This window comes from Sciurus vulgaris (assembly GCF_902686455.1).
Source record: "Sciurus vulgaris genome assembly, chromosome: 5".
Classification (NCBI taxonomy): domain Eukaryota; kingdom Metazoa; phylum Chordata; class Mammalia; order Rodentia; family Sciuridae; genus Sciurus; species Sciurus vulgaris.
Window position 1 is genome coordinate 86911480 of NC_136465.1, and position 25627 is coordinate 86937106.

Here is a 25627-nt window from a genome sequence, read left to right on the forward strand (position 1 = left end):
AGTAAGGCCTTCTCCCTAGTATCCAGGTCAGAAAGCCAACTCCTAGTGGGAGAAGATGTTAGATACCTGAGCCCTGGTGGTGGGAGGGGCAAACCTTGTCAACAAGTTTTGATTGGACAATAGGACTTAGTTATCGTCACTCCTCTAATAATCACCTGCTATGTAGATAATTTGACATCAAAGTCCAATTAGAAATTACAAAGCCAGTGAATTCTGCTCACATTCCTGACACCTCAAACAATCAGTATCATCTAAGGCAAGCTTCTAGTACTTTCTTTTTGTCTTTCCTTTCTTGATGACTCAATTCCTCTCACTCTTCCACTGTCTGCCAATCTTTGTTCCAATTTTCCCATTTATCTCTAGGATCTCACCTTCTGGTAAACATATTCCTCTATCTCAGCATCTTGAAAAATATTTTTCTGTCTCTTTGCTTCATGTATATTCTTTCCTAAACACTATGCTTCTGTTGAGGCTCCCGTTAAAGAACCTGATCATTTCTGCACAATCAAGATGACTCCCGAACACAAAGGCTGCTGTCTCCCTATCCATGATGTTAGTTTTCTGAGTTTCTTCTTCTCAGCCACTTAATGCCACCCACATAAGATCTCTCCCAAACATACATCATGTATAACCTTTCAGACACACCCATACATATGTTGATGGCTTCAACACTGAAATTCACGTTTCCTCTCCATTAACAATTCTGTTTATCCTTAGTCATTTTTTTCTTTTCTTCTTTTTTTTCCCATTAACTATAATTCACCCAGGACTGAGCTAAGAGCACCTTGATCTTAACATATCCAAGAACTGCACACACATTGCATTTCAGTGATCATCCTCCATGTTCCTAGGCCTCATCATCACCAAGGACAGTTCAAATTTAAAATTAAAAACAACTCTCTATACTTCTGAATCTCTTTCAAATATTTCCTTCTGCCTTTAAGGAAAAGTTCAAATTTCTTTGCCTGGCATGCAGAGTTCTTCAGCATTCTGGCAACCACCTGTCTTTCTAATTGTATCCTTCCCAACTTCTCCAGCCAACCTGACCTCATCTCTTGTGTTCATCAGCGAGTCACTCATCATAACTCTGATGTACCTGGTCTTTTTATGCACACCTGCCCCTTTCTGTGCACCTCTCCCTTCCTGGAATACTCTTTTCCAAATCTCCATCTCATTATAGATAGCCCAACTCCCTCTTAAGAATCCTTTCAAGTCATCTACTTTTTCCAACCCTCTAAGACAAATTTAGTCATCCTTTCCTCCATACTTCCAATAACTCAAAGGTAAGTACACAAGTTATAGATTTTTAAAAGTTCAACTACATGTCAAAATTATAAGTTCAATCACTATTTATTGAGTAAAGAATCACTACCCTATGTCTATAAAATTTCCATTTTATGAAATCAATAAATTTCAAAGGATACCTCAATTCAAATAGTTAAATACTTTTGTTCCAGACCATGATATTGTAAGAAAATACTTACAAAAATATCATTATGATTGGACACCTTATGTTACTTCTTTCATTTATTTTCAGGATCAATTTTCCTCTTGAAATAGAATCACTTCCAAGGGAATCCATGCTTACTATAAAACTGTTTGGAACTGACCGCACAACCAACAATGCAAATTTACTGGCCTGGACCTGTCTTCCATTGTTTCCAAAAGAGTAAGTATATCATTTGTGACTAATAAAGCTCCCATTTCAATAAAACCTTCTTGGAACTAAATATTTTGCAGTATATGGCATAATGAGAAAAATCAAGAGAACATTTTATTCTGAAATGAGGTAGCTCAGTACAAATCATGACTATTGAAAGCAGAACTGAAAAGCAAAACTATAGAAAAGGCTTTAGAAGCAGGCCTCATGCTCAGCCTGTCAGCCAGGTCACTTACCATGAAAAGGTATTAGCATGAGCAATCTCAATTGCTTTTTCTTCTCTGAGAAGCCAATTTCTCTGGAAATAGTAATTCAAAATGACTTGGATTAATATTGTCATTTAGAAAAAATTTAACTTGTGAAATTCTGACTAAAGGAAAACTATACTATGTAACTGGTTACTGACCTTTCTTTTTGCCAAGAAGCAATATTTGGGAACTTTAGTGTGATTTTCCAAAAAAGTAAGCCAACTATGGATTCAAATATTCTGTCAGAACTAATGGCTATTGCAAAATTTACTGTCAATTTAGCCATACATCTTGGGAATAATTAATATTTAGAATATTTTAGAAAGCCAATGAATGATCGTAACTGAGAAACATTTCAAAAACTGACTTGTTTTTACACTGCAATACTTGCTGAAAATGGTAAAATTCAGAATCTTCATAAAATTAAAATCTATATTGTTATGTTAATATCATTATAAAGTATGTTTCTGCCCTCGGTGTTTTAAAAATATTTAATATAGAAATATTAAGAAAATTCTTTATCATTTTTTAGTTACCAAACCTAGTCAATGAAGATAAATTATCATCAAAGCAACTGTGATAAATCTTTTAAATTTTCTTCATTGGTTTCATTCTGGTTTGAATGTGTGTGTGTGTGTGTATGTACGTGTGTGTGTGTGTCTTGCTCTATTATTTATTTTCCTGCTTTAGCCCATTTCCACATGTAAGTTCCTTGAGGATGGGGAATGTATTTATCTCTATAATATCTGTGATCTAACATAATGCCTCATATAGATAGGCAATCAATATAGGTTTATTTCCTGAATTGAATTGGAAAAAAAAAATCAATCCCTATAGGTGATTTAGAATAAAATATCATTGTAAAAGTCTACAAGAAACAGTTTAGCCTTACAAGAAATATCTACTGCTGTTACCAGACATTTCAAAAATCTGATTTCAATTTTCATTACTTTCTCACTAGGAGCATCTATACAGGTGTCCTTCCCTCTCATGAGTAATTTCCTTAAGATTTCAACTATAGTATTTTTAAGATCTAGCATTTTTCTAGAATAATATTTCTATTTAGTGAAAAAAAGTTATATCCATTTTATCCTCTCCCATTGTGCAATACTGACCAATAAATTTTAAATATATAATAAGTTGGAAATTTTTCTTTAAAATAAATTGTCAAAGCTTGTTTTGGATGACTATGATAGTAAAAGTGCAAATTTTATTTTTTTTTTTTTTTGTCATATCACTTTCTAATGGCAAACTTTCCATAGGTGAGGGGTCAGGGAAGGTGAGTTTGTATGAGGGATGCTCTCTGGGACTGATCTTAGGAAATAATTTTGTAAGGAAATGTAACAAAAGTGGGGATGATGACATATCAGAAAAAAAAACAGCTTACTTCATAAAGTACTTCAATAAGCAATTTGTAAATATATTTCCAAAAGACTGTATGTCATCAAAAAGAACATCTACTTCTCTACTGAGCTAAACAATTAAAGAAATACAGATATTTTTGAGATATTTGTAAGAAATCTATCATGGCAGGAATTGGGGAGAACCATTGACTCCTAATTTGCTCACTTACAGTTTACAGAGATTCTGATCCAACTTATTTGATGCAGATATTTCCAGACCACAGCAAATTAGTGTCTTAATTTCATTTCCGTTCACAGAATGACCCTTGCTCATAAACATTGGATCTTTTATTATAGTTTGAATTGCCCTTAGCTAGCCATGTGGAGTTGTAATAAGCACTTACATCATTATTTTTTCTGACATGCATATAACTGGAAAAATATGCTTCCTAAAGGCTTCCTGTCTCTTTGTGGTTTCCAGAAGTGAGTTTCCAAAGAATCAATAGTGATTAAACTCAGATGTATCACTCATGGCTGCATCAATAATGTCTAAAAATAAAAATTTAACTTCTACATTTTCAAACATGCAAACTCATCTTCAGTTCTATGAAGAAAAATATCTCCAGTTCAAAGGAACAATTAACGAGCAAAATTTTAATCTCTTCTTTTGCAGATAAGACTTTCACTCTATGTACATTCACAGTGTCTCCACACTGCAGAATGAAAGTGTTATCCTCAACTCAACAGTTTTGATGAGCTCAATTCCAAATTAAATTCACAACAAATAATATGATAGTTACTTAGCATTTCTAAATTTTGATAAACTACTTCAACCCAGAGATTCTTCACCCTTATTAAACAATAGAATTTCCTGGGGAAATTATGAAATAAATCTAAAGTTCAACTCTGCAAAAGTTCTAACTTAATTGGTCATGTTTTGTCTGAGCATCAATATTTTCAAGGTTCCCAAGGTAAGTTAAAGCCTGGGGAAATTAGTAATTCTTTGCAGAATTTCAAAAAAGGCCCAAAGTAATTCTTAATCCCAAACGATTTCATTCCTTAGACAATTGCCTAACCCTACTGTAGCTAATCTTTTCAGATATATCTTCAAAATTAAATAACAAAAAAGATTGTCCTTTTTTAATTTCTCTTTGTCCTTTCTCCTGGTCCAAGGTAGACCCTTAGAACTCAGTTCAAATCCTCTATAATAAAGACAGATTTGAAGTCTTCCTATAAATCAACAGGCTACTCAAAAACAAAAACAAAACAAAACAAAACAAAACTGTAGATCTGATTTCTCTCCACAGGCTTTACTACCTTAATTTGAATCCATTCCTACTTTTAGGTGCCTCGCCCTACTCATGAACACACTGGGAAGACCTCCCCACACTAAAGGGCTCCTGTTTAGGCCTTGCCAGGGGCCTACTCTTAGGCATGAATCCTATTAAGCATCCACAAGAATTTTATAACATCATGTCCTCAGGTCCTCTGGTTGTTCAGTTCTAGAGTCTAGAATACCAGCAATATATGTATAGAGTCCCGTAGCTAAAATTGATCAAGTATTTTCTTCAAATACCTTCCTTTGTTGCTTGAGGAAGCAGGGATCCAGAGAGGGTAAACCAGCACATATGTTCTGTTGGTATTACAGATTTGATGTTGGGTTTTCTACTCAATATATTTGTAACATATTTGAGTTGAAAAGATCCTTATAAATATTCTAAAACAAATATTATGCTTACCACTGTAGTCTTTTTTCTAATGACATCATATTTAAATATTTCATAGAATCAGAGTGATAAATGGTCCTCATTTGTGTTGTATGGGCAGAATTTGCAATCTTATAGTCCAGCCTAATGAGCACCTTCCCACCATCTTTCTGAAGTCCACCCTCAACCACCAGCAGAATACCAAAGCTATATAAAAACTCTTTGGAAATCAATTTTATCTGAGAAATTATGAATATTTTCATGGCAGTAATAATAGTATAAAAAAGTATGGTCATCCCTACTTGCCTGGTATTAAAAGTTCCCATATTCATCTTCTTTCTGAGCCCATCATTGATCTTAGTCATCATGCCTTTAACATCTTGATTCATTAACCAAACTCCCTGTATTTTCCACTTATAAAAGTTTTTGGAAATTACATTTGAAATACCTTAAAAGATTTTCAGTTAAAGCCCATTACTAGAAAGCAAACTAGCTGATATCAAATACAAAGAGTGTCTCAAAATGGTGCCAAATCCTTGTTTCTTTCCCCTCATGAATGGTCACGAAACTGATATATATAAATGTATATATATATATATACATTTATATATATATAATCTCATATATTTCATATTTCATATGCATATATATGACTGCTTCTGCTTTAGTCAGATTGTTTTGTCACTATGACTGATACACCTGATAAGAACAACTTAAGGAGTAAAAGATTATTTTGGCTCACAGTTTCAAAGGTTTAGTCCATTGATGGCCAACTCCATAACTCTACACCCAAGATGAGGCAGAACATCATGAAGGAAAGACTTGGAAAGGGAAGGCATCTCAGAACATGGCAACCAGGAAGCAGAAAGAGAACTCCTCTTACCAGGGATAAAATGTAGACCCCAACATCACATCCCCAGTGACCTATCTCCGCACTCTACCTGCTTACAGTCACTTCCTAGTTAATCCTTATCAGTGAATTAATCCACTGATTAGGTTCAAGCTTTCATAACCTGATCATTTCACCTCTGAATCTTCTTGCATTGTTGCATGAGTTTTTGGGGATACCATATATCTAAACTATAACAGTTTCTGTTGGAGAGCTGGAAGTCCATTCTCCCTATGTTCTACTTCATGATACATCTCCCCAGATACATTCCTACATCAAGTGTTCTGACTTTATTTCTCCCCATATGCCTCTGGGTTAAGGTCAATGTGACTGTTGATTCCAATTCCATCCAAGGACAGGACTGTCAGTTATTTACCATTAGATTTTTCCTTTGTAAGAACCAGCCAGATCACTCTGATTTTCAGCAGGAAACATGACCAGGACTTAAAAATGTAGCAAGACCATAATGAAACATTCTTCAATTTAGATGTGAGGAATAAAAATGCAACTAACACTTTTCCTAATAAGCTCCATCCCTGTAACTAATGAGGAGAAAAAGTTTTCCATCTATGACACAGTATTAGTCAGTTCAGTAGTTTTAATCATGCTTTTAGAAGTATGCAGTCTCTTTTGGATAAAAATGCTTAGTCACTCACATAGCTTTATTACACCCTAATTCTCTTCCTGAGAGTGAAAAAATGCACAGGATTAGAAAAGAAAGGGTGGAAAATAGATCCTTTGACCTGGTGACTTCTGATTTCCAAATCAAAGCCAGTTTTCAAGCTGGTGGCTACTGATTATAGCTGAAGTCTGCTGCTAATGTAGCTCATGATCTGAGGTCTCCCAACTTTGCCAGGGCTTACTGGCACTCCTTGGGAGACTGGTTCTTGCAGGCACCATCAATACATCTGAGTTTGCCCACAACTCTGGTTAACCCCAGGTTGGAAGATCCAGTCAGATCCCCTGTCACAAAGGCCCTCTATCCTTATCATATGATCCCCTTTATCCCTATCATGTGGTTGATTCTCCATTCCAGAACTCCAAATCAATCTCTCTCTCTCTCCCTCCCTCTCTCTCTCTCTCTCTCTCTCTCTCTCTCTCTCTCATATCTTTATTTATTTCTAGATTACATGTCATCTACTCAGAAACCAAAGAAGTCTCCATAAAACTAAAGCGAGGCATTCCTTCTGCCTGTTTACCACATGGCCTCAAGTTCACTGGCCATGGTACAAGTAAGCACAAAACTGGTTCAAGAAGTGGGTTTAGCCCAGCATCTGAATCAGGGAATGAGGAAAGGAGCCTATCTGTCTGTGCTTAGCACTATGCCAGATCGCTTGTCTCACACCCCACCCCATCTACTTCTGAAGGCAGAAGAGGGACAAATGGACACCTGTGTCATTATCACTCAGTTTCCTCTTCTTCTGTCTTCTTCTTCCTCCATTTCAAATTGTCAGAAAGTGGAGGGCTTTCCTTTTGCCACAGTTTCCATCCAATATGTTCATCCTCCTTCTTTCTCACCCTGTTGACCCTTTCCTGTGGACAGAAATAGTTTTTCTAACTGCTGTGGAAAAAGTATAACCCAAGGCCTCCAAGTGTGGTGTTAGACGCACTCCTTTCACCTCTTGTGTTTTGTCTGACACTAATCCAGAACTCTTCCCAGATGGACATTTGGGGTCATTTGGGGTAAAGGACATTTACTCTGAAAAACAAAAGGAGAAAATTATATTAATAATTTTATAAGTCTTAAACCAAATTTTACCTTACTAATACTGGTCTTCTGGCATTGTCATATCAAATCTCCAACTTTTTTTCTTTTGAATAAGGATGGAACAAAGTGATAAACAAGAATCAAAATTCATCCTTCCAGAAGAATATTCTTCAATCATATAAAGATATCTGCTCAATAATGTTGGCCAATTATATTCCTTTGGACAGATACTTTCTGATGATATCTTTAGATAGGAAATTAATACAGAAGGCAAGTCTTACAGAGCTAAAAGTTTAAAGAAAGCTTTGTTTAATTGATCTTTTTTCCTCAAGTTTTGCATGATATCTGTTAAATAGCAAAGTGAAATTGTTACTATTAAAAGGACATTTTAAAGTTCTTCATAAGCTTAAGTTTAATTTTGTTAACTTTCAGCTCTACATTCTTAATTTGGTATATTAAAATAAAATGCTATTCATGGTGAATATTGGAATGTTTTTCCAATATTCTGATTCATATACACAGCCAGGTATAGCTTCTTTTTTTTAAATCTATACAAGATCTATGGATTTGGATGTTCCTGAATCTGTTAAAACCATCCCTGAATTCTTCCCTGTTTAAAGTCTTTCCTGTGTGCAATCTCATTTACTATGGTAATTTACAACTGATTTTTAAACATTCAGAATATGAATAATCTTTCTATTTATGTGTGAAGGAACATTTCCTCTGTGAAGTTCCACAACTATTTTGATTCTGCAGATCATATGCTATGCTAATTTAAATCTTCTCTTTCTATAAATTTAGAACTCATAACTCTAAATGCCCAGGAATTTAGTCACTCTACAGAGCAAAAAATGCTCTGAAGAGTTAACATCTTTATTGAGTTAAGGCAATCAAAACTCCATGACTATAAATCTGAAATTTTTAGTCCTACTTTGCAATCATAATTAACAACAATTACAAATAAATGCTACCTGTTAGAAACCATTGTGGAAACAATATCCTCACATGGAAAATAAATGTGCATATCTAGGAAAATAGGAATGCATGTTGTATATTACAAATGATCTGTTAAACAGTGTCTGGACCGTGGAATACTTTACCTTACTTTTACCTATCACATGAAGCTACAAAAATAGTGATTATATTTACACTCCAAAAGAAAACATGCACAGGTACTAATAGTTTCACTCAGGAAGTAACTCCTTTTTGTCTGTATATGCTGTCTTTTGCAGAAAATCCATTCTCGGGTCTCTGCTTTTCAGCATGACATTACAGAATGAGCCTCCCATAGAACTGATAGCTCCAGGAGTGTGGGATGGAAGTCAGCCATCCCCAGTGACCCTGCAGGTAAGTGCCAAGCTACGAAATTAAAGTATACAAGACAAGTGTTGGATGATGAGTAGTTTGTTGGTCAATGACAGAAACAATTTCTTGTAGGATCACACATTTTAATAGTCTTCTCTTCTTCTAGCCTTCTGGGATTTGTGAGACTTCTTTTGCTTTTTATTCTGTATTCAATACTCTCAAAACACTTTTCTCCCAGCTTATATAAAAGCAATTTCATGCCATTTCTCCATCACACAAGATCATGAGGGAGAGTGTTAGAGCATTGCCATTTATATACTCATTATGTGCATTCTTTTTCCCTTTATTGTCCAAAAACATTCCTTGGTATATATTATTAATATGGTACTTTACTCACACCCACCATTTCATTGTGTCATGCTTCTGTTCTACTGTACATTCCTACATGTCTAGCAATTCACTAAATAGTGGAAGAGAAATTGCAAATAAAATCTATTTATTATACTCTCATTTTTTTCTTAAACCTCTCTACTCTCTGTGATTTGTGATCATGAATAAAATGTGGTCCGTGACTCTTACTACTGACCAATCCTCATTTCTTCACAATGGGAGTCCAGTGTTAGATTGGAGCCTATCGGTTAGATAGCTGAAGATTTGATACTCTCATAAGTGGAAATGCAGGAATTATGGACCTTCCATTTCTACAGCAAAAGTGGAAACTGTTACTTGGATAGCACCCCTCTGGAACAGGATTTCTCAACCTCAGCACCATTTTGGACTGGATAATTCTTTGTTATGGTAGGCTGTTCTGTTGCTGCACCTTGTAGGATGGATAACAGCATCCCTAACTTCTACCCACTAGATGCCAGTGGCTCCTTCCCACTTGTGAAGACCAAAAGTGTCTCCAGATATTGTCAAATGTCCTCTTGAGACAAAATTGCTCTCAACTGAGAATGTCTTTGAAGGAATCCTGTAGAGTTCTAGGTGCTTTACCTGTGAGTTTAGGAGAAGGGGTATAGAAGTTAGAGTTTAGAAAGACACATAGAAAGATCCTGAAAATGGAAAAGACAAATTAACACGATAAAAATGTGACTTCACATTATGACTGAGGAAGCCCTCAGACAGTACCAAAAGATCCACTTCTAATTGTGGGCAAGATGATAAGAAAGAGACTATTCAGTTTAGATCTTGGCATGTCATAAACAGTCAGCACATGATGACCGATTAGCAGATTCCCTGTCATAGCAGGACAAAAGGGAACATTTTTATCAGAAAGAAGAGTCACCATAAACCTGATAAATATGTTCTATAAAAGAAGAGTAGAAAAATACTAGTAATTCAGTTCTCTCACTCTGAATATACATCTCATATATGACTCCTGTGCACCAAATGTTATGATAAACACCCTTATGACCATGAATGATTATGAAATACTAAGTCAGGTAGTTTGAGGAATGCAAAATCTACTAGAGAGACAGACTTTTAAAACTCTCTTGGATGCAATGTGACAGATGTTTTCACTGTTCCGGGGCAATGTCACAAAGAGAAAAGTAATGCCTAATTCTGAGAGATAGCACAGAAAATGTATGAGGGAAAGACACTGACTCCTAAGGACGTGACCTGTGAATACCCTGGGTGGACTTGAATGCCCTGAGTAGATTCCAACTGAATGGTTTAAGAGGGGTTGACGATACAGTCATAAAGGACTACACAGTGCAAAAACAATGATTCAGAAAGGCAGCGTTAGCTTGAAAACATGACATGTTAGCTAAGATAAAGAATAAATTACATGAGGAACAGTGATGGAGGCTGGAAAATCATTAAGGGTTTAGACTGTGTACCAGATTCAAACATGACAATCTGGGCAATGAGTCATAGAAAGCAGTTCTGAAAATTTTGTAGAAAATATCCTGGAAAACAAGAAGACTGGATGCATGCACACTTGTTAGAGAAATATCTGTGTGCTCCAAGTTAAAGATCATAGGGACAAAACTAACATAAAAAAAGGAACAGGTAAGTGGTTTATTGTAGCAACTATTTTAAACATAAGTGGACACAACTTAATGAACAAAAACTTGAATTCCTAGGAAAACAGCAATATCTTTAGTTTCAAGACAAAAATAAAGAGAAAAAATAGGTAGCTAGACCTGTAGGGTGTCCAGGAATAGATATCAGTTACAATCCTTTAAAAGGATAAGTTTTTTAAAAAATCATAATTCTTCCCTAATTCAAACCACTTCATATTACCAAAGTTTAAGTCACGTCTAATCATTGACAGAGCTTTGTGGATATAAATTCATGATTTGTGGGGTCTTTAGAGGAGGGACAAAGGTGGTTTAACAGAAGTAAGGCAAACTACCAGATGAGACTCCCTTGTACCTCTCACATGGCTGCATAGCTCCTTTAGGAACACAAATCTGGAAAGCAGAATCAGAAGAGAAGGGTCAATTATTCAACAGCTGCACAAATTTCCCAGTTGAAATCTGGACCCATAATAGAATTCATCTTTCAAAAAAAAAAAAAAAAAAGAGTAAAGAGTAGAATCTATAATAATCATTCAACAGTATGCAGAATTTAAATCACCCAATTTTCACAAATAATTTCACAAATATATATACAGAAAAAAATTTCAGTATGGTTTCAAATTGGAAATAAAATACACAAAATAAAATGGTTATGAAGGTAGTATAACCAAAACCTTTAGTAACCAGTATCAGTTTTGTAACACAGTCAGCTAAATTTAGAGCAGTATCTTTCAACCTAAAGATTATGAAATGGTGGGGAAATTAGAAACCAGTTCTGTTACCAGTGTTTTTGTTAGGAAAAGAATATTACTAAGGAAAAGACAGCAGACTGAGAGTTAGGAAATCTGGAGTCAAATCTTAATTCTTTAACAGAAAACATTATGACCTTGAGAAGTCACTGAACCTTCTATTCTCACTTCTGTACCTTGAAAGAATTACATTGTGCCTACCCGACTTCAGGAAGGTCTGTACTGTTCTGATTGTCTTTATTAGATAGAGGGTCTCCCTCAGGATAGCCAACCCAGTGTGACAGATGTGATATGTCACAGAACATGAGTCCTTCAAGTCAACAGTTTTTGTCAGATCTTATATTTGATATATTGACCAGAAGCAGAGAACAGAGTGAAGGAGGTCCAGGTCAGAAATGGAGAAAGAAGAGCACCTTTTGCAGGATTCCCTTAGCCTGGGTTTCCCTCCATTTCCTGCTTCTGCCTGAATACAATTCAGTAGAAAGACTGTCACATTTTTATGAACTAAAAACACAGTTGTTTCAAATGTGTTAGTGTTGTTCTTGTTCTATTCTGTATTTCTCAATTTTCTCACCTCCTCATTTGTGTGTATTCTGACTTGTTTTTACTGGCTTAACACAGTCAGGAAATCTGCTAATTCTTGGGTGCCAAATTCAGTAGTGGCTGGTCATATCAGCCCCCTCCGCTCTATTTTGCACTCTCTTCCCTATTACTGAGCAACTCTCCCTCGGGCTTGGGTGTTACTCTGTTTCTCCAGCCATCCTAAGTCTCCTTCCTAGGAGTCCCTTCCTCTCCTAGCCTTCACAGTGGACATTTTTCAAGAGTCTGCGGCCCACTTCTATTTTCAAATGACTGTATTAAAATATAATTCATATTTTATTTTTAATTTTAAATATTGTATTATTACTTTAGTTGTACATATTTATGTGGTACAGTGTAATAATTGAGTTGTGTGTGTGTGTGAATGCATATAGATATGTATGATGACTAGATCAGGATACTTAGTACTTCTATATCTTTAAATATTGTTTTCAAATTTTATTAACATAATAATAATACATTCTTATGGGGTATACTGTGATATTTCTCATATCACACTTTTCTCCCATTTAAAGTGTATAATTCAGTCATTTTGAGTATTTTGACAGATATATGCATCTATCACTACAGTTGACTTCAGAACATTTTCATCACCTCAAACAAGGAAATCTTACATCAATTAACTATCAACCCCTATTTCCCTCTCCTCCCCTACCTTGAGCTTCTGCTAATCTACCTTCTGTCTGTGTAGGCTTTCCTGTTCTTGACATTTTATTTAAGTGGAAACTTCTGTAACTGGCTCTGTGATCTAGTATGATATTTTCAAAATTCATATATGCTAGAGCATGATAGTCATTCCTTTTTATTGTTGAATAATATTACAGTGAATGGATGTACTACCTTATATTTGTCCATAGCAGGTTTGGAATTTTTCTGCCCTGTGGTTAGTGAGACTACTGCAGTCATGAACATTATGTACATATTTTTGTGTAGATGCATGTTCTCGTGTTTCTTGGATGGATACTTAACAGGGATATCACTAGGGCATACTCCTTCTTCAGTCTTTCTATACAGTGTCTATGAAGGTTCATTTCTGGCTCTGTATCTCTAGTTCAGATTCCTTTATACCACAAGTGTCAGACAAATATAGCCATATACTTGCTGAAACTCCCACCTGGATTTTCTATTGGCAGCTTCAAGCAAAACATATGCCAAACCAGGCCCACCTTCCTCTCCAAAATTACACTTACCTCCTGAATTCTTTACGTCTGTTCATGTCCCACATACACCTACCTGTTTTCTCTACTTTGTTTAGTGCACACCATATCCTGCTAATTTAATCTCCCATATTTTTTCAAGTCTATCTTCCCAGTTCTTCTCCTCTAGATTCAACCACTCCTTCCTGTATTATAACAGTTCAGTTGGTTTCTATAGTTGAGTTTTGTCATTCTCCAATTCAAACTCTGAGTATTACAAGTATGATCCTCCTAAAACTTAAATCTGAACCTGCCATTTTGTATTTACTCTTCAATGACTCAGCAATACCTAGAAAATAAAAACCAAACTCTATAGCATGGCCCTCTCCATCCCTTCTCTTGCCAGTCCTTCTTTGACACAATCAATACCAGCAACTTTGAAAATGTTGTTATTTCTGACGTGTACTGTTTAGCTTTTACCTTATGAGCAATATAAATATTTTTTTCCCTGTCTGGAATATATCTGCCCTTCTGCTTCATCATCCACTGTCCTCTCCTCCTCTGTGTGTAAGTGATATTTATCTCTTGCAATCCATATTCCTTTCTCTAGCAATCTCTTACTTACTCCCTCAATTATTTCTACCCCATGAAAAGTTAAGTGCCTATCCTCTGTGTTCACAAAATACCTAATAACATTCTTATCAATGTTATATTTCTTTCCACTGACTGAGAGATCTCTGATAGTGCTGAGTTTGGATATGAGGTATCTCCCAAAAGTTCCTGTTACTGTAGGAGCATTCAGAAGTGAAATGATTAGATTGTGAGAACTGTAACCAAATTCGTTCATCCTCCTTTGAATGAATTGGCATGCTTTTTCTCATCAGTAAGTTCTCTGAAGGTTGTGGATACTACCATACTTTCGTCTTCTGTAATCCATGGTGCTCAAAAGTACCATGAGCAAGTACCTTCATACACACCTTGAGGAACTTCTCTTTTGCTAAGTGTCATAACAAATGACAACTGGAAGAAATTCAATATTTTCCATTAGTGACTCTTGAATCAGTATTTAGATTCATAATGTACTTTGATATAGAGCTGACTTGTGTACTAGCAATAAAAATTACTTCCTAAATATATCAAAAAATTTACTATAGTTTGTAGCCAGGACTACTTTTGCATTCTCATCCACTATCTTTAGTTTACTCATCTGCACTGCCATTTACTTAGGACTGACATAATTTTTCTAGCTCATATAATACTATTTCTAGTAATTCAGTTCCATGTCTTTAGCAATATTAAAGAGTAACATGTAACCTGCTAGTACCGTATATACTTCCACATTAGCTTTTCAAGATTAATGTTTGTCAAGAGAGAAAATTTACTGTAACATTGCTTTGTATTATCCTACCTATAACTTACTCCTTTTATCATGTGGGAGTAATAATTGGTATACAAAAATATAGATTATACCAAAAACAAAAATTTCAACAAATATCAGGGTTATAGAAGAAAGGTACTAAAACATTTTCAAATACATAAGGATTCAAATGGATTAAACTGAATTTCAAACTGTAACATAGTCTATAATGTTCTTCAATTTTCTTCAAGTTTCCAACCTAACATGGTTTAGCAGAAAAAGATAAATTCTGTGGATTTCTTAGTTTTTAAATTTTTTAAAAGTTTGATAACTTTAAGAAAATACATGAAGCACTAAAACATCCGGCTCATTTTTGTTAACTGTTACTTTATTTACCAGAGTCAGATTATCGCTAAAAGGGTCTTAATTGAAAGCACATTGAGTCAGAGAAAAAGGAGGCCTGGATTCTAGCCCTGTCTATAAACCTGAACTACAGATCCAAAGCAAAGATATTCTATTTGATTACATAAATGTACAAGCAAAACAGGTCATTGCCAGAGAAGTGCTCAGTCTCATGTCAACAAAATGGTTCCCAGGCTTTTAGACTTGAGAACATAGCGTAGCTCTTCTTCTTTTCACAAATGATTACATGAAAAAAGTGTAATTATCATCTTCAAATTTCTTCATCTCATAATAGACATTTTAACACTGAACTATATAAAGGATATAACCTCAGCATTAAATAAAAATGCAAAATAGCTTCACAGAAGGTTCTTATATTGTTATTATTTCTTATTTTCCTTCAGACATTACAAATCATTAATCTACATACTATGTGTAAACATTGACCAAATATCATATATATTTAAATGCCAAGCTCAAGTGCTTATGATTCTTTTAAAAGTTATTTCAGAGAAATAATAGCACAAAAAATATAATTTATTCTTTAGTTTTCACAAATCCACAATAAAGATGAGTAAATTAATAGTATCTTCAGAGATACCTTTAATACATGTCCAATTTTTCCTTTATTTCAGATTGATTTTCCAGCTATTGGTTGGGAGTATATGAGACCTGATCCTGAAGAGAATACAACTTGTCTTGAAGAACCAACCAAAGAATGTTTGAAACATATTGCCAGACTTTCACAGAAACAGTCTCCCTTACTGTAAGTGACACAGGTCTTGTGAATGAATTTGCCTTCTTTTCATGATCTCATGTATCATACTTCTATCTTCAAAGCATGGATCTTCCTTCTCACATGACTCTTTTCATTTCTTAAAGTCACACCTGTTGGATGATGAGTTGGATATAGGAAATAAATAAGTAATTTTGTATGCTTTCAAAGATTTTTTTTACTGCGCAATATAGCAACCTTAAGGAAAAAATACCGAGAATCGCTGCTTGCCCCAGGGCTGCTTCAAGCGGCTCCGGTTACGGAGGAAACCCGTGGCTTCTTTCCCTTTTTGCTTACCTAAAACCGCCATTTCTCGTGCTTAGGGCCCAACCAGCGGGACAGAAGACACATACTTCAAAGGTTCATCAAGCAGCTTCTCCTTTATTCAAATAACACCCTCAATATATAAGCAGTCTCATGCATAAGCAATTGTAACCAGATATGTCCATCCAATCCTGTTAAAGGTCAAGCAATCACTCGCTGGAGCATACATGTAAAGTATATCTGTCCATGCACTAGGCGGCTGAACTGATTATAATACAGCCAATTGTAAACACTTTCTGCCTTTCTCCATGCATAATCAGAAGGCTGTTTGCTCTCTGCCAGTTGCCATCTTCGGATGCACATGGCGTAACCCTGGGCCCCAGGTTCCGCCTGCCACAAAAAAAAGATTGGATATCAGTTCAAAATAAAAAAGCAGATAGTGATTAGGTATACATCAATACACAGTGGCAATAAACCATAGCTCAACCATCCTTCACCTAGGTAGGAATTTCTAGTAAACAAGAAAAAGTGAAATTTAATTATTATGGCAAATTTTGAAAGAAACAAATGAATCACGTTTAACATCACTAAATTAGTAAGTAAGGAGTACTTAGATTTTTTGTCAAACCATAATTCTCTAAATAAAACCAGAATCACTGGAAGAATTATAAGGTAATTCGTGCATTCCTACTTGCTATTTGGTGTAAGTCAGATTTGATTGTGCTCATTAATACCAGCCAAAGGAGCATAAAACTCACAAAGTAACAAACACGAAGACAGAGACAGACAAAATGGGTGTGGAGGTACAAGTATATACCATGCTGTGACCATTCTGTGATAAGTAATATGATGAGGCATTTTATTCCAGGGATGAGAAGTCATGTGAAGGTTTCAAACAGAGGAATTCTGTGATATAAAGAAGAGTTTTTGAGAAATCCCTTTGACTGCAGTTCAAGAGTGGATTAGAGAGGAAGTGAAAGGCAGCAAGGAGGGTATTGCAATATTTTAGGCAAGAGGCCAGTATGGTTAGGACTAGGTGATAGCAATGGACACTGCTAGCAGTGGCTGAATTTGAAAGCTGAGAAGACATAACTCCATGATTAATTGGAAATAGGGAATGAGTCAATTCAGAAGCTCAGCCAGCAACCTAGGCTAAGTCAATGGAGGGTGGAAAGTTTTGAGACGATCAACTGGAGGAATGTTATAAAGTTGTTTTCTGGAGGAGATTCAATTTGGGTCAGCCCATATTGGAGCATTGAGTGTGATCAAGAACCTGGTTTTGAGTTATCTTGTTAGTACCCAGGTCTCTAATTACAACTTCTAGTATTCTTTTTCTCATGTACTTTAAGCCAGTGACATCACTTTTCTTTTCTTTATGTGCTTCAAATATGCTGGCCCCTTTTATGTTGTGTTTTCTTTGCCTAAAACATTTTTCTATGTTCTTCATGTGACTAAGCCATCTCACCCTTTAAGTTTTCACTTAGATGTCATCTCTCACAGAGGTTTTCTTTGATAACCCAATCTAATAAAGTCTCACTTCTCTATCATATTAATGTTAAAGTTGTCACACTTAATACAAGCTGTTATCATCCTGCTCCTTAGTGTGATTGTTTCTTGTGTCCCTCACTAGTTTGTAAGAAATGGGTGGGATGGGGGAGGGCAATAAACCTATCTATTTTGTCTATGATTATGTTTCCAATGCTACCCATTATGCTTGATAAATGATATGTGTAAAATAGACATGTCACAAGTGCTAAAGTACCCTTGCCTGGTGCCTTTATAAAGTTCACCATTAAGGACTGAATGGGAAGAATCTCATAGTCCTCATGAATAATATTGACAATTCACTGTCATTCTAGACTCTTGTCATCTTAACTAGGTGTAGCATTTTTTCCTACTCTTACTCAAAATATAAACCTTATATTTAAAAATGTGTCACATAAAAGGCTAAGATGTTTATAATGATAAAATTTTTAAATGTGAAAAAGATGCAATGCTTTAAAATTTAAATATTTTTAAATACTTTGTTCAAATATCATCAAACAAAAAATGTCAAACCCAACAAATAATAATCACATTAACTGCCTTTAAATATTAGTTTGTGTTTATAAATTAACCCCAGTTAATTCTACATTTTGTACTTCAATTTCTATTTATGTTAATTGTATACATAAAATAAGCAACATTTTCCTCTGTTTCACCCACTTAAATATAATTATTCATGTTCAGTACGGTACAGTTTCATTCTGGACTGTGGAAACAGATGGGAAACAGCCTTCAATGTGGTAAAACTTGTGTTAGAATCAAATTAGCTTAAGTTTTCAAATACCACTTAGTTCGATGACTTACGTCATTTGATATTTTATTATATAGTTGGCAACTTAATTATTCTTCCCTTCAGTTTGATAAAATGTAATTAGAATCAGGAAATTCAGATTCAGTGAAATTCAGTGGAAATATACCTTTGATATTTGTAAAAATTGAAAAAAAAAATCTTAATGTCAACCAAAAAAGTGTTTCCAAATATGTGGAAGACTCCAGAATTAAACATTCAAAAACATATAATTTGAAAGAAATGAATGCTTCCACTTCAGCACAAAGGGCACCTGACTGATCCTGCTGACATAAGGAACTATGAAACAAACAAAGTACATATGAAACTGTTGTTCTCAGAAAGGACTGAACAGACAGGACTTAGAGTGAGCCTCCAGATTCAAGTGGCTGTTAGCCTGGGGGCACAGAATCAAAAAGAGCATCTGTAGTCTTTCTGAGTTAGAGAGAGAGAGAGAGAGAGAGAGAGAAGAAAAAGAAGGATCATATCAGAAATCAATGATGCTGAGGCTTCAGAGCACAGCATGGGGAGAAGCAGGATAGCAGATTAGGAACTACAGACATCTGTACTGAAATCCACTTAGATATTTACCGAGTCCCAAGCTACTCATGATCAAGTAGATTTTCAAAGGCCCACAGGGGATGTGACAAAAATATAGACTTGAAAGATTGTATTAAACTTGGAGACAGAGAAATTGTAACTAGCAATAATGGAGAAAGCTCACAAACATCCCAGACACTCAATAAAGAAATCAGAAAGATGGGTATTAGGAGTAAGTCTACACTACTTCTAGATTAAGAACTAGTAGTCCCATCCTAATAGTTCCTAAAAACAAGTCTTAATAGGATCAGACTGATTTACAGGAAATAAAATGCCTACTAAAAAAACTGAAAATCATTTGACACCCAAAGGATAGCAGAATGAGTCAGCAATGTAGCATCCCAAATGCCTTACCTTGCAATTGTTAATTGGAAAGCTAGGAAATTGGAAAGCTAGGAAATACAATCGATAATTAGGCAAATATTGGGAAGAATCAGGAAAATATAATTCTATCCTTCAGTAGGCTTGTAGTTAATGGAAATAGATTCAGTTTTAAATTAGTGAACGGTGATTTCAATACGACTATAGTAAGTAAAGATATTTATAATTTTAAGAGACATATGAGTGAAAAAATGAAATCTTCATAAAGAAAAAAATTTAAGAACTAAAAAATATGTTTTTAAATCACCAAAGGGGCTTCGTAAATTGCATAATTCAGACAAAAAAAGAACAGTGAGCTTAAAAGGAGGGCAATAGAAATTATCCATGTTGAAATTTAAAAAAAAAAGTCTGATATTAATCAGAGAGTCCTGTGACCTGCAAGAAAGTAACAACAATACAACATAGGAATGTGGACAAATAAGAAAAATAATAACATTGAGGAAAAATAATTAGAGAGCAAAATTTTATAAATTTATTTCTAAAATTAACACATAGCTTTAAGTAATCAAAGCAATGATAAAAATAAGAGCAAAGTTGGGGAGTTTGTATGTATGGTTTCATGTACTGCAAATTTACAGCAATTAAGAGAAATGTGGTGTTGGCTTAAGGATGATCAAGGAGAACAATGGAATAGAATACAATGTGAAATAGAGTACAGGCCTCCACTTGTATATTCAATGTACTTTTTACAAAGCCACCAAAGCAATAAATGCAAAAATTATTTTCAGCAAATGGATATTCTTATGGGACAAATAAATAAATTTGATGCATTTCCTATACTAGAGGCAGAAAATAAAATGGATATTTTCCTAGACTTGAAATCTAGAACTATCAAGCTTTAAAGAAAAAAACAGGAGAATGGATGTTAGCATAGGCAAACTTTTCTAAGACAAAAATAAGAAAGCAATAGCTACTTAAAAATTATAACCGGACTAATTAAAATTTGAAAATATTTATCAAAAAGCACTACTATGGAAATGAATAGGCACGTTCTGAGAAATACATCTGCAAAACATCTATGTGACAAACATTTATATCCAGTGTATATGAAGAAATGATGCAAATGAATCCAAACAATCCAACAAAAATGTAGTTAAGACAGACAGACATTTCAAAGAAAAGATATAAAAAATAGTATATGAAAACTTGCCCAGATATTAGGTTAAGTAGAAATCAGAATCACAGTGACATACCACTCACTATACACCCATTATAATGAATAGTAATAAAAAGACAAAATAAAAGTTGGCAAGAATGTGGTACAATTGAAACTATCATACCCAGAAGATAAGAATGTAAAAATTTACAAGCACTTTGGGAAACAATTTCACAGCTTCCTCAAAAGGTAAACAAATATCTGACCAAAACCCTAGTCCTTCCTCTCCCAGGTTAATCCTAGGAGAAATGAAAAACACATCCATAAAAGAATTCACATGCAATGTTCATATCACTTTTATACAAAATACTGCAAAAAAGGCAACAACCCGAGTATTCATCAAAAAAGGAGAATTAATAGGCAAGGTGTAGTGTATTTATCCAAAAGAATAATATTTGTTAATTAAAAGAAATGGACTATTGACACACTCAACCATATGGAAAATTTTGAACACATTATATGGATGGGTGAAGGAAGCCATAAATAAGGAGCATGCATTCTCTGATTTCATTGTGGAGTTCTAAAAGGGCTAAAATTAATCTACAGTGAAATAAATCATACCAGTGCTTGCCCTCTGGTGGCTTGAAAATAACTATTGAATATCTTGATAAGAATGTGTGTGGTAATTGGCATATACATTGGTCAAAATTTTTTGAACTGAATCTCAATATTTCCTTTTATGTAAATTATGACTCAGTAAAAAAAAAAAGAAAGCATTGCTCAATATTAAAGAAGAAACTAATTTAATCAGAGCACTATATATGGTAGTAATTCTTTTTAAACACTTTTTTAGTTGTGATGGACATTTATTTTATTGATAGATTGATTGATTTATATGTGATGTTGAGAATTTAACCCAATGCCTCGTGTATGCTAAGCAAACGCTCTACCACTGAGCCACAACCCCAGCCCTCTGTGGTAGTAATTCTATTACTGATTTTTCCCCTAAGACTACTGGTGGAAAGACAGTAGCATAGCATAGGAAATGGACCTAAACATACCTGAAATATCATCTCTCCTCTAATAATTCCACCTCACAGATGACAATGAGCTCAGGAGAAATTGTAGAGGAACACTGACCTTTAATATTTAAGTATTTTTCACTGCCCTGCTTAAGAGTGTTAATTGATTCAGGCTGAGCTGCAGGGTCAGATGGAAGGGTGGGTTCAAAAGTTGGCATTGGCAAGTGAGGGCTGCTGTCCTCCAACTGACCTGTAGTTCTGAATGCTTCTGCTGGAGAGTGGGCCTAGCAAGATTAACTGTCAGAAAGTCAGTGGCCCTCCTGCTAGAGTAGGTCTCTGTTTCAGGCCTCTCTCCAGGGGGAAATACTCGAGCACTTGAGAAACTGGCATCATCCTCAGCAATTCCACTCCAAACTTCCAGTGAACTCTGAATATTTAAAGCCAGAATCCAGAGATGAATTGAGATCTTTGTTTTAGAATTGAACAGCAGAGAGATTTCTGAACTCTGATGAAAAGTGCTCTGAGATGCAGGAATTTCTTCTTTAAAATATGCCATTTCTTCACAGGCCCACTTGTCTAAGTTGATTTGTAAAGATAGAGAGTAAACCGTTGATTACCTCTGTTGTAAAAAGAACATGTTACAAGATTCAGATAAATATGGTTCTGCCCTAAAGGGGACAGAGATTTTGTCAACTAAAGTGACATATTTTAAAAAGGAGAAGGATAAAAGGGAGGAAAAACACATGTGAATTTTCTGAATTAAAATTTTATTTTTTTCTACAGAAAAATATATGTTTAGTGGGAAATAAGCTGAAAGAGTAACATATCAAATTATTGCAACAAGATAAAGTTCTGGTTTTACAAAATAACCAAAACAATATTCAAAGCAGTAGAGTGAAGTTTGCACTGTGTATTTACAGTAACATTTGTTAGTGTAGCAAAGTCCAGAAAAACTATAGTTTCTAATCCGTTTTTTCAGACTCTCTGAAGAAAAGAAAAGATACTTATGGTTTTATCGTTTCTACTGCAATAATGAAAACTGCTCGCTTCCTTTGGTCCTGGGTAGTGCCCCTGGATGGGATGAAAGGACTGTTTCAGAAATGCATACCATCTTAAGAAGATGGACATTTTCTCATCCTTTGGAAGCACTCGGACTTTTGACTTCCAGGTAAGAATTGTATAACAAGCATGATATTGCTGGTTTAGAAGTACTTCTTTGAAGAGAAAAAAATATAAAACCAAATAATTAATTCAACAGCTATTCTATTTGTTTCAGATTCCAATAGTTATGGATATTAATTTTGGATAAATGTAAGTTATGCATATAAATTTCAAACAAATCTAAGCTGTAATTGTGTCTTACACTAAATTTAAAGTATCATTAATGACATAGCTTCTCAAACGAAGAGTCTAGATGCTCTTAAAGAAATAACAAAAAATTAAATAGGGAAAATTAATTAAAAATTAAATAGGGAAATTTAATTAAAAAATTAAATAGGGAAAAATAATAATTCCTACCTCTCCTCTCATAAAAGTTCCTTAAAATTAATGTTACATATTTTACAATTTTAAAAATGAAAAGTGTGGCAAAATGCCCTGCTTAGAGTAGGAGTACAATGAATATGATGATGATGATGATGTTGATGATGATAAATAAAAAAAATCAACCCCTTGTATGTCCTCTGGATCTTCCCACAGAACAAAATGCCTGGGTCCTGGGGAGAGGGGTTGATCATGTGTGTCCTGCTAAGGAGAAGCATGTGGGCACAGGTGTGGGGGCTGACTGTGGAGCAGAAGCAGCCTTTCCTTGGAGCACAGGGATATTAAAGACCACCTTGATAGCATCAGCTCACTGATGCCCAGAAGGTCTGCAATTCTTAGAGTGAGACAAGAACTGAGCCTCCCTGCTCTGCCCTGAATCTGCTCTCAAGACCCTGAGGGAAGGGGAAAAGGGTGAAAGAGATGACACAAAGAACTTTTACAATGACTTATTTGGGCTTATTTACAAATTGGTGTTGTTCCTAAACCTTAGGGGATGACAGAGTGGGAGAAAGGAGTTTTATCAAAGAGCTTGTAATATTTTCTGACTTCTTTCCAATTATCCAGCTCAACATTTACTTATCTTATGTGTCCCTCACACTAAAGGTTTTATTAGTTTTATGGCTTCTTCCATTAATTTGTATGTGTTTAGATGCCTACTACTTTCTTTGCATGTACAGAAATGGATGTAGAGGATATATACACACACAAATACACATATAAGTATACATAGCACATATGTAAATTGTGTATATATTGTGTACATGTTATCACATATATTGTATATATATTATCATGTATATATGTCTTATTTGAAATATATAAGGCTTCTTATGTGCACCCTTGCCTGGCCTAGTCATGTACAATTGATCACTTCTGCCTAATACAGTGTTCTTATTCTGAATTGCATTTTATTTCAGTGTGGTTACATGAAACATGTAAAGTGAGCATATTTTCACTCACTTGAGAGCTACTTAAGGCAAGGTAAATCACCTTGGTGTTTCTGTTTCCCAAGGCTTAATAATACCTGGGACTTATTAATTGCTCTCTATTAAAAAAAAAACACTTTCTAAAATACAATTATTTTAATATTTTAATTGTATGTTATTTGAGGGCCTTATGAATTTTCTTTATTTCCCACATTGCTTGGTACAATTGAGTGAATTACTGAAATAATGGTATGATAAGAGAATCAATTAATAAATGATTGGTTTCATTGGGATCATTCACAATTCATCATGCTAATGTTTAAAGATCTTTTGAAAAAAATAAGTCCTCATTGACACCTCAGTCCTAAATCCTAACTTCTTTTACTGCTTTACATATAAAAGAATAGCCCAAATCTGCAAAGTTATTTTGCTAAATTTTAGTTGGGTTTTTTTTGAAGAAAAACTTAGGATATTAGCAAAATTATTATTTTTGCCAGTCCTGAATTGGCTAGCTAATAGAGAACTTTCAAAATATGACTGTTGGGGACAGAGGGTTGTAGCTCAGTGGTACAGTGCTTGCCTGGCATGCGTAAGGCACTGGATTCGATCCTCAGCTCCATGTAAAAATAAATAAATAAAATAATAAAGGTACTGTGTCCATCTACAATTAAGAATATTTTTAAAAATATGGCTACTGACAGAATAAGAAGAAATGTTGGCAAATTGTATATCTAATAAAGGGATTTTATTCATACTCTATAAAGACTGTGAAAACTCAGTGAAAATAGATAAATAACCTACTTTTAAGATAAGCAAATCAGGAGGTTTCAAGATGGCGGCCTAGAGGGTGGCTGCATTTCATGTTGCTCCAGGACTCAGGATTCAAAAGAGGAGATATTGAGAGACTTGGGACCTACTCAAAACAGCCGGGTGAGTCTCTCCCGTTGGGGAGGCGTCCCACATGGGACGGTAGTCCCGGAATGCAGGGAACTTTGTGAAGTAGAGCTGCCCAGCGAGACACCCCTCCCCCCGCTGGAGCAGTGAACTCAGATAACTGGGAGCTCCATAGAGGAGGCCGCTCAGCACAGCGCTGGGACTCGGAGCAACCACTGGGGCTCCGGTGGCTGCCCAGGGGAGGAGCGGCGAGGAGAGCTGTGTGAACTCAGAACACCGGGGCCTGCCCTGAGGAGGAGGAGGAGGAGCGTGGCCGCTTGGATTCGGAGTGACTATACCAGAGCTACAGGTGGTTGCCAGAGGAGCGGCGCAGCGAGCTGTTTGGACTCAGAGCAACCGCTTCTGAACACCGGGCCCTGCCCTGAGGAGGAGGAGGAGGAGGAGGAGCGTGGTGGGTCGCTTGGACTCGCAGTGACTGCATTAGAGCTCCAGGCGGATGCTCAGAGGAGGAGGCGATTGGTGAGTTGTTTGGACTTAAAGCGACCACTCCTGAACACTGGGGGGCTGCCTGGAGGAGAAGCGTGGTGGGTCGCTTGATCTCGAGTGGCCCCACCAGAGCTCCGGGCGGCCGCTCAGTGGAGGTGTGCAGCGGGTCACGTGGATTCAGA

At 35.5% G+C, this 25627-nt stretch overlaps 1 protein-coding gene across 1 annotated transcript in view; it reads left to right on the forward strand.

Moving 5' to 3' along the window:
• The window catches only part of PIK3C2G (phosphatidylinositol-4-phosphate 3-kinase catalytic subunit type 2 gamma), a 376626-nt gene that overhangs the window by 110695 nt on the left and 240304 nt on the right, over nucleotides 1-25627 (forward strand). The window contains 4 exon segments of the mRNA XM_079141521.1: nucleotides 1538-1669; nucleotides 8787-8901; nucleotides 15763-15893; nucleotides 22577-22765. Coding sequence (XP_078997647.1) covers nucleotides 1538-1669; nucleotides 8787-8901; nucleotides 15763-15893; nucleotides 22577-22765 — 567 coding nt within the window.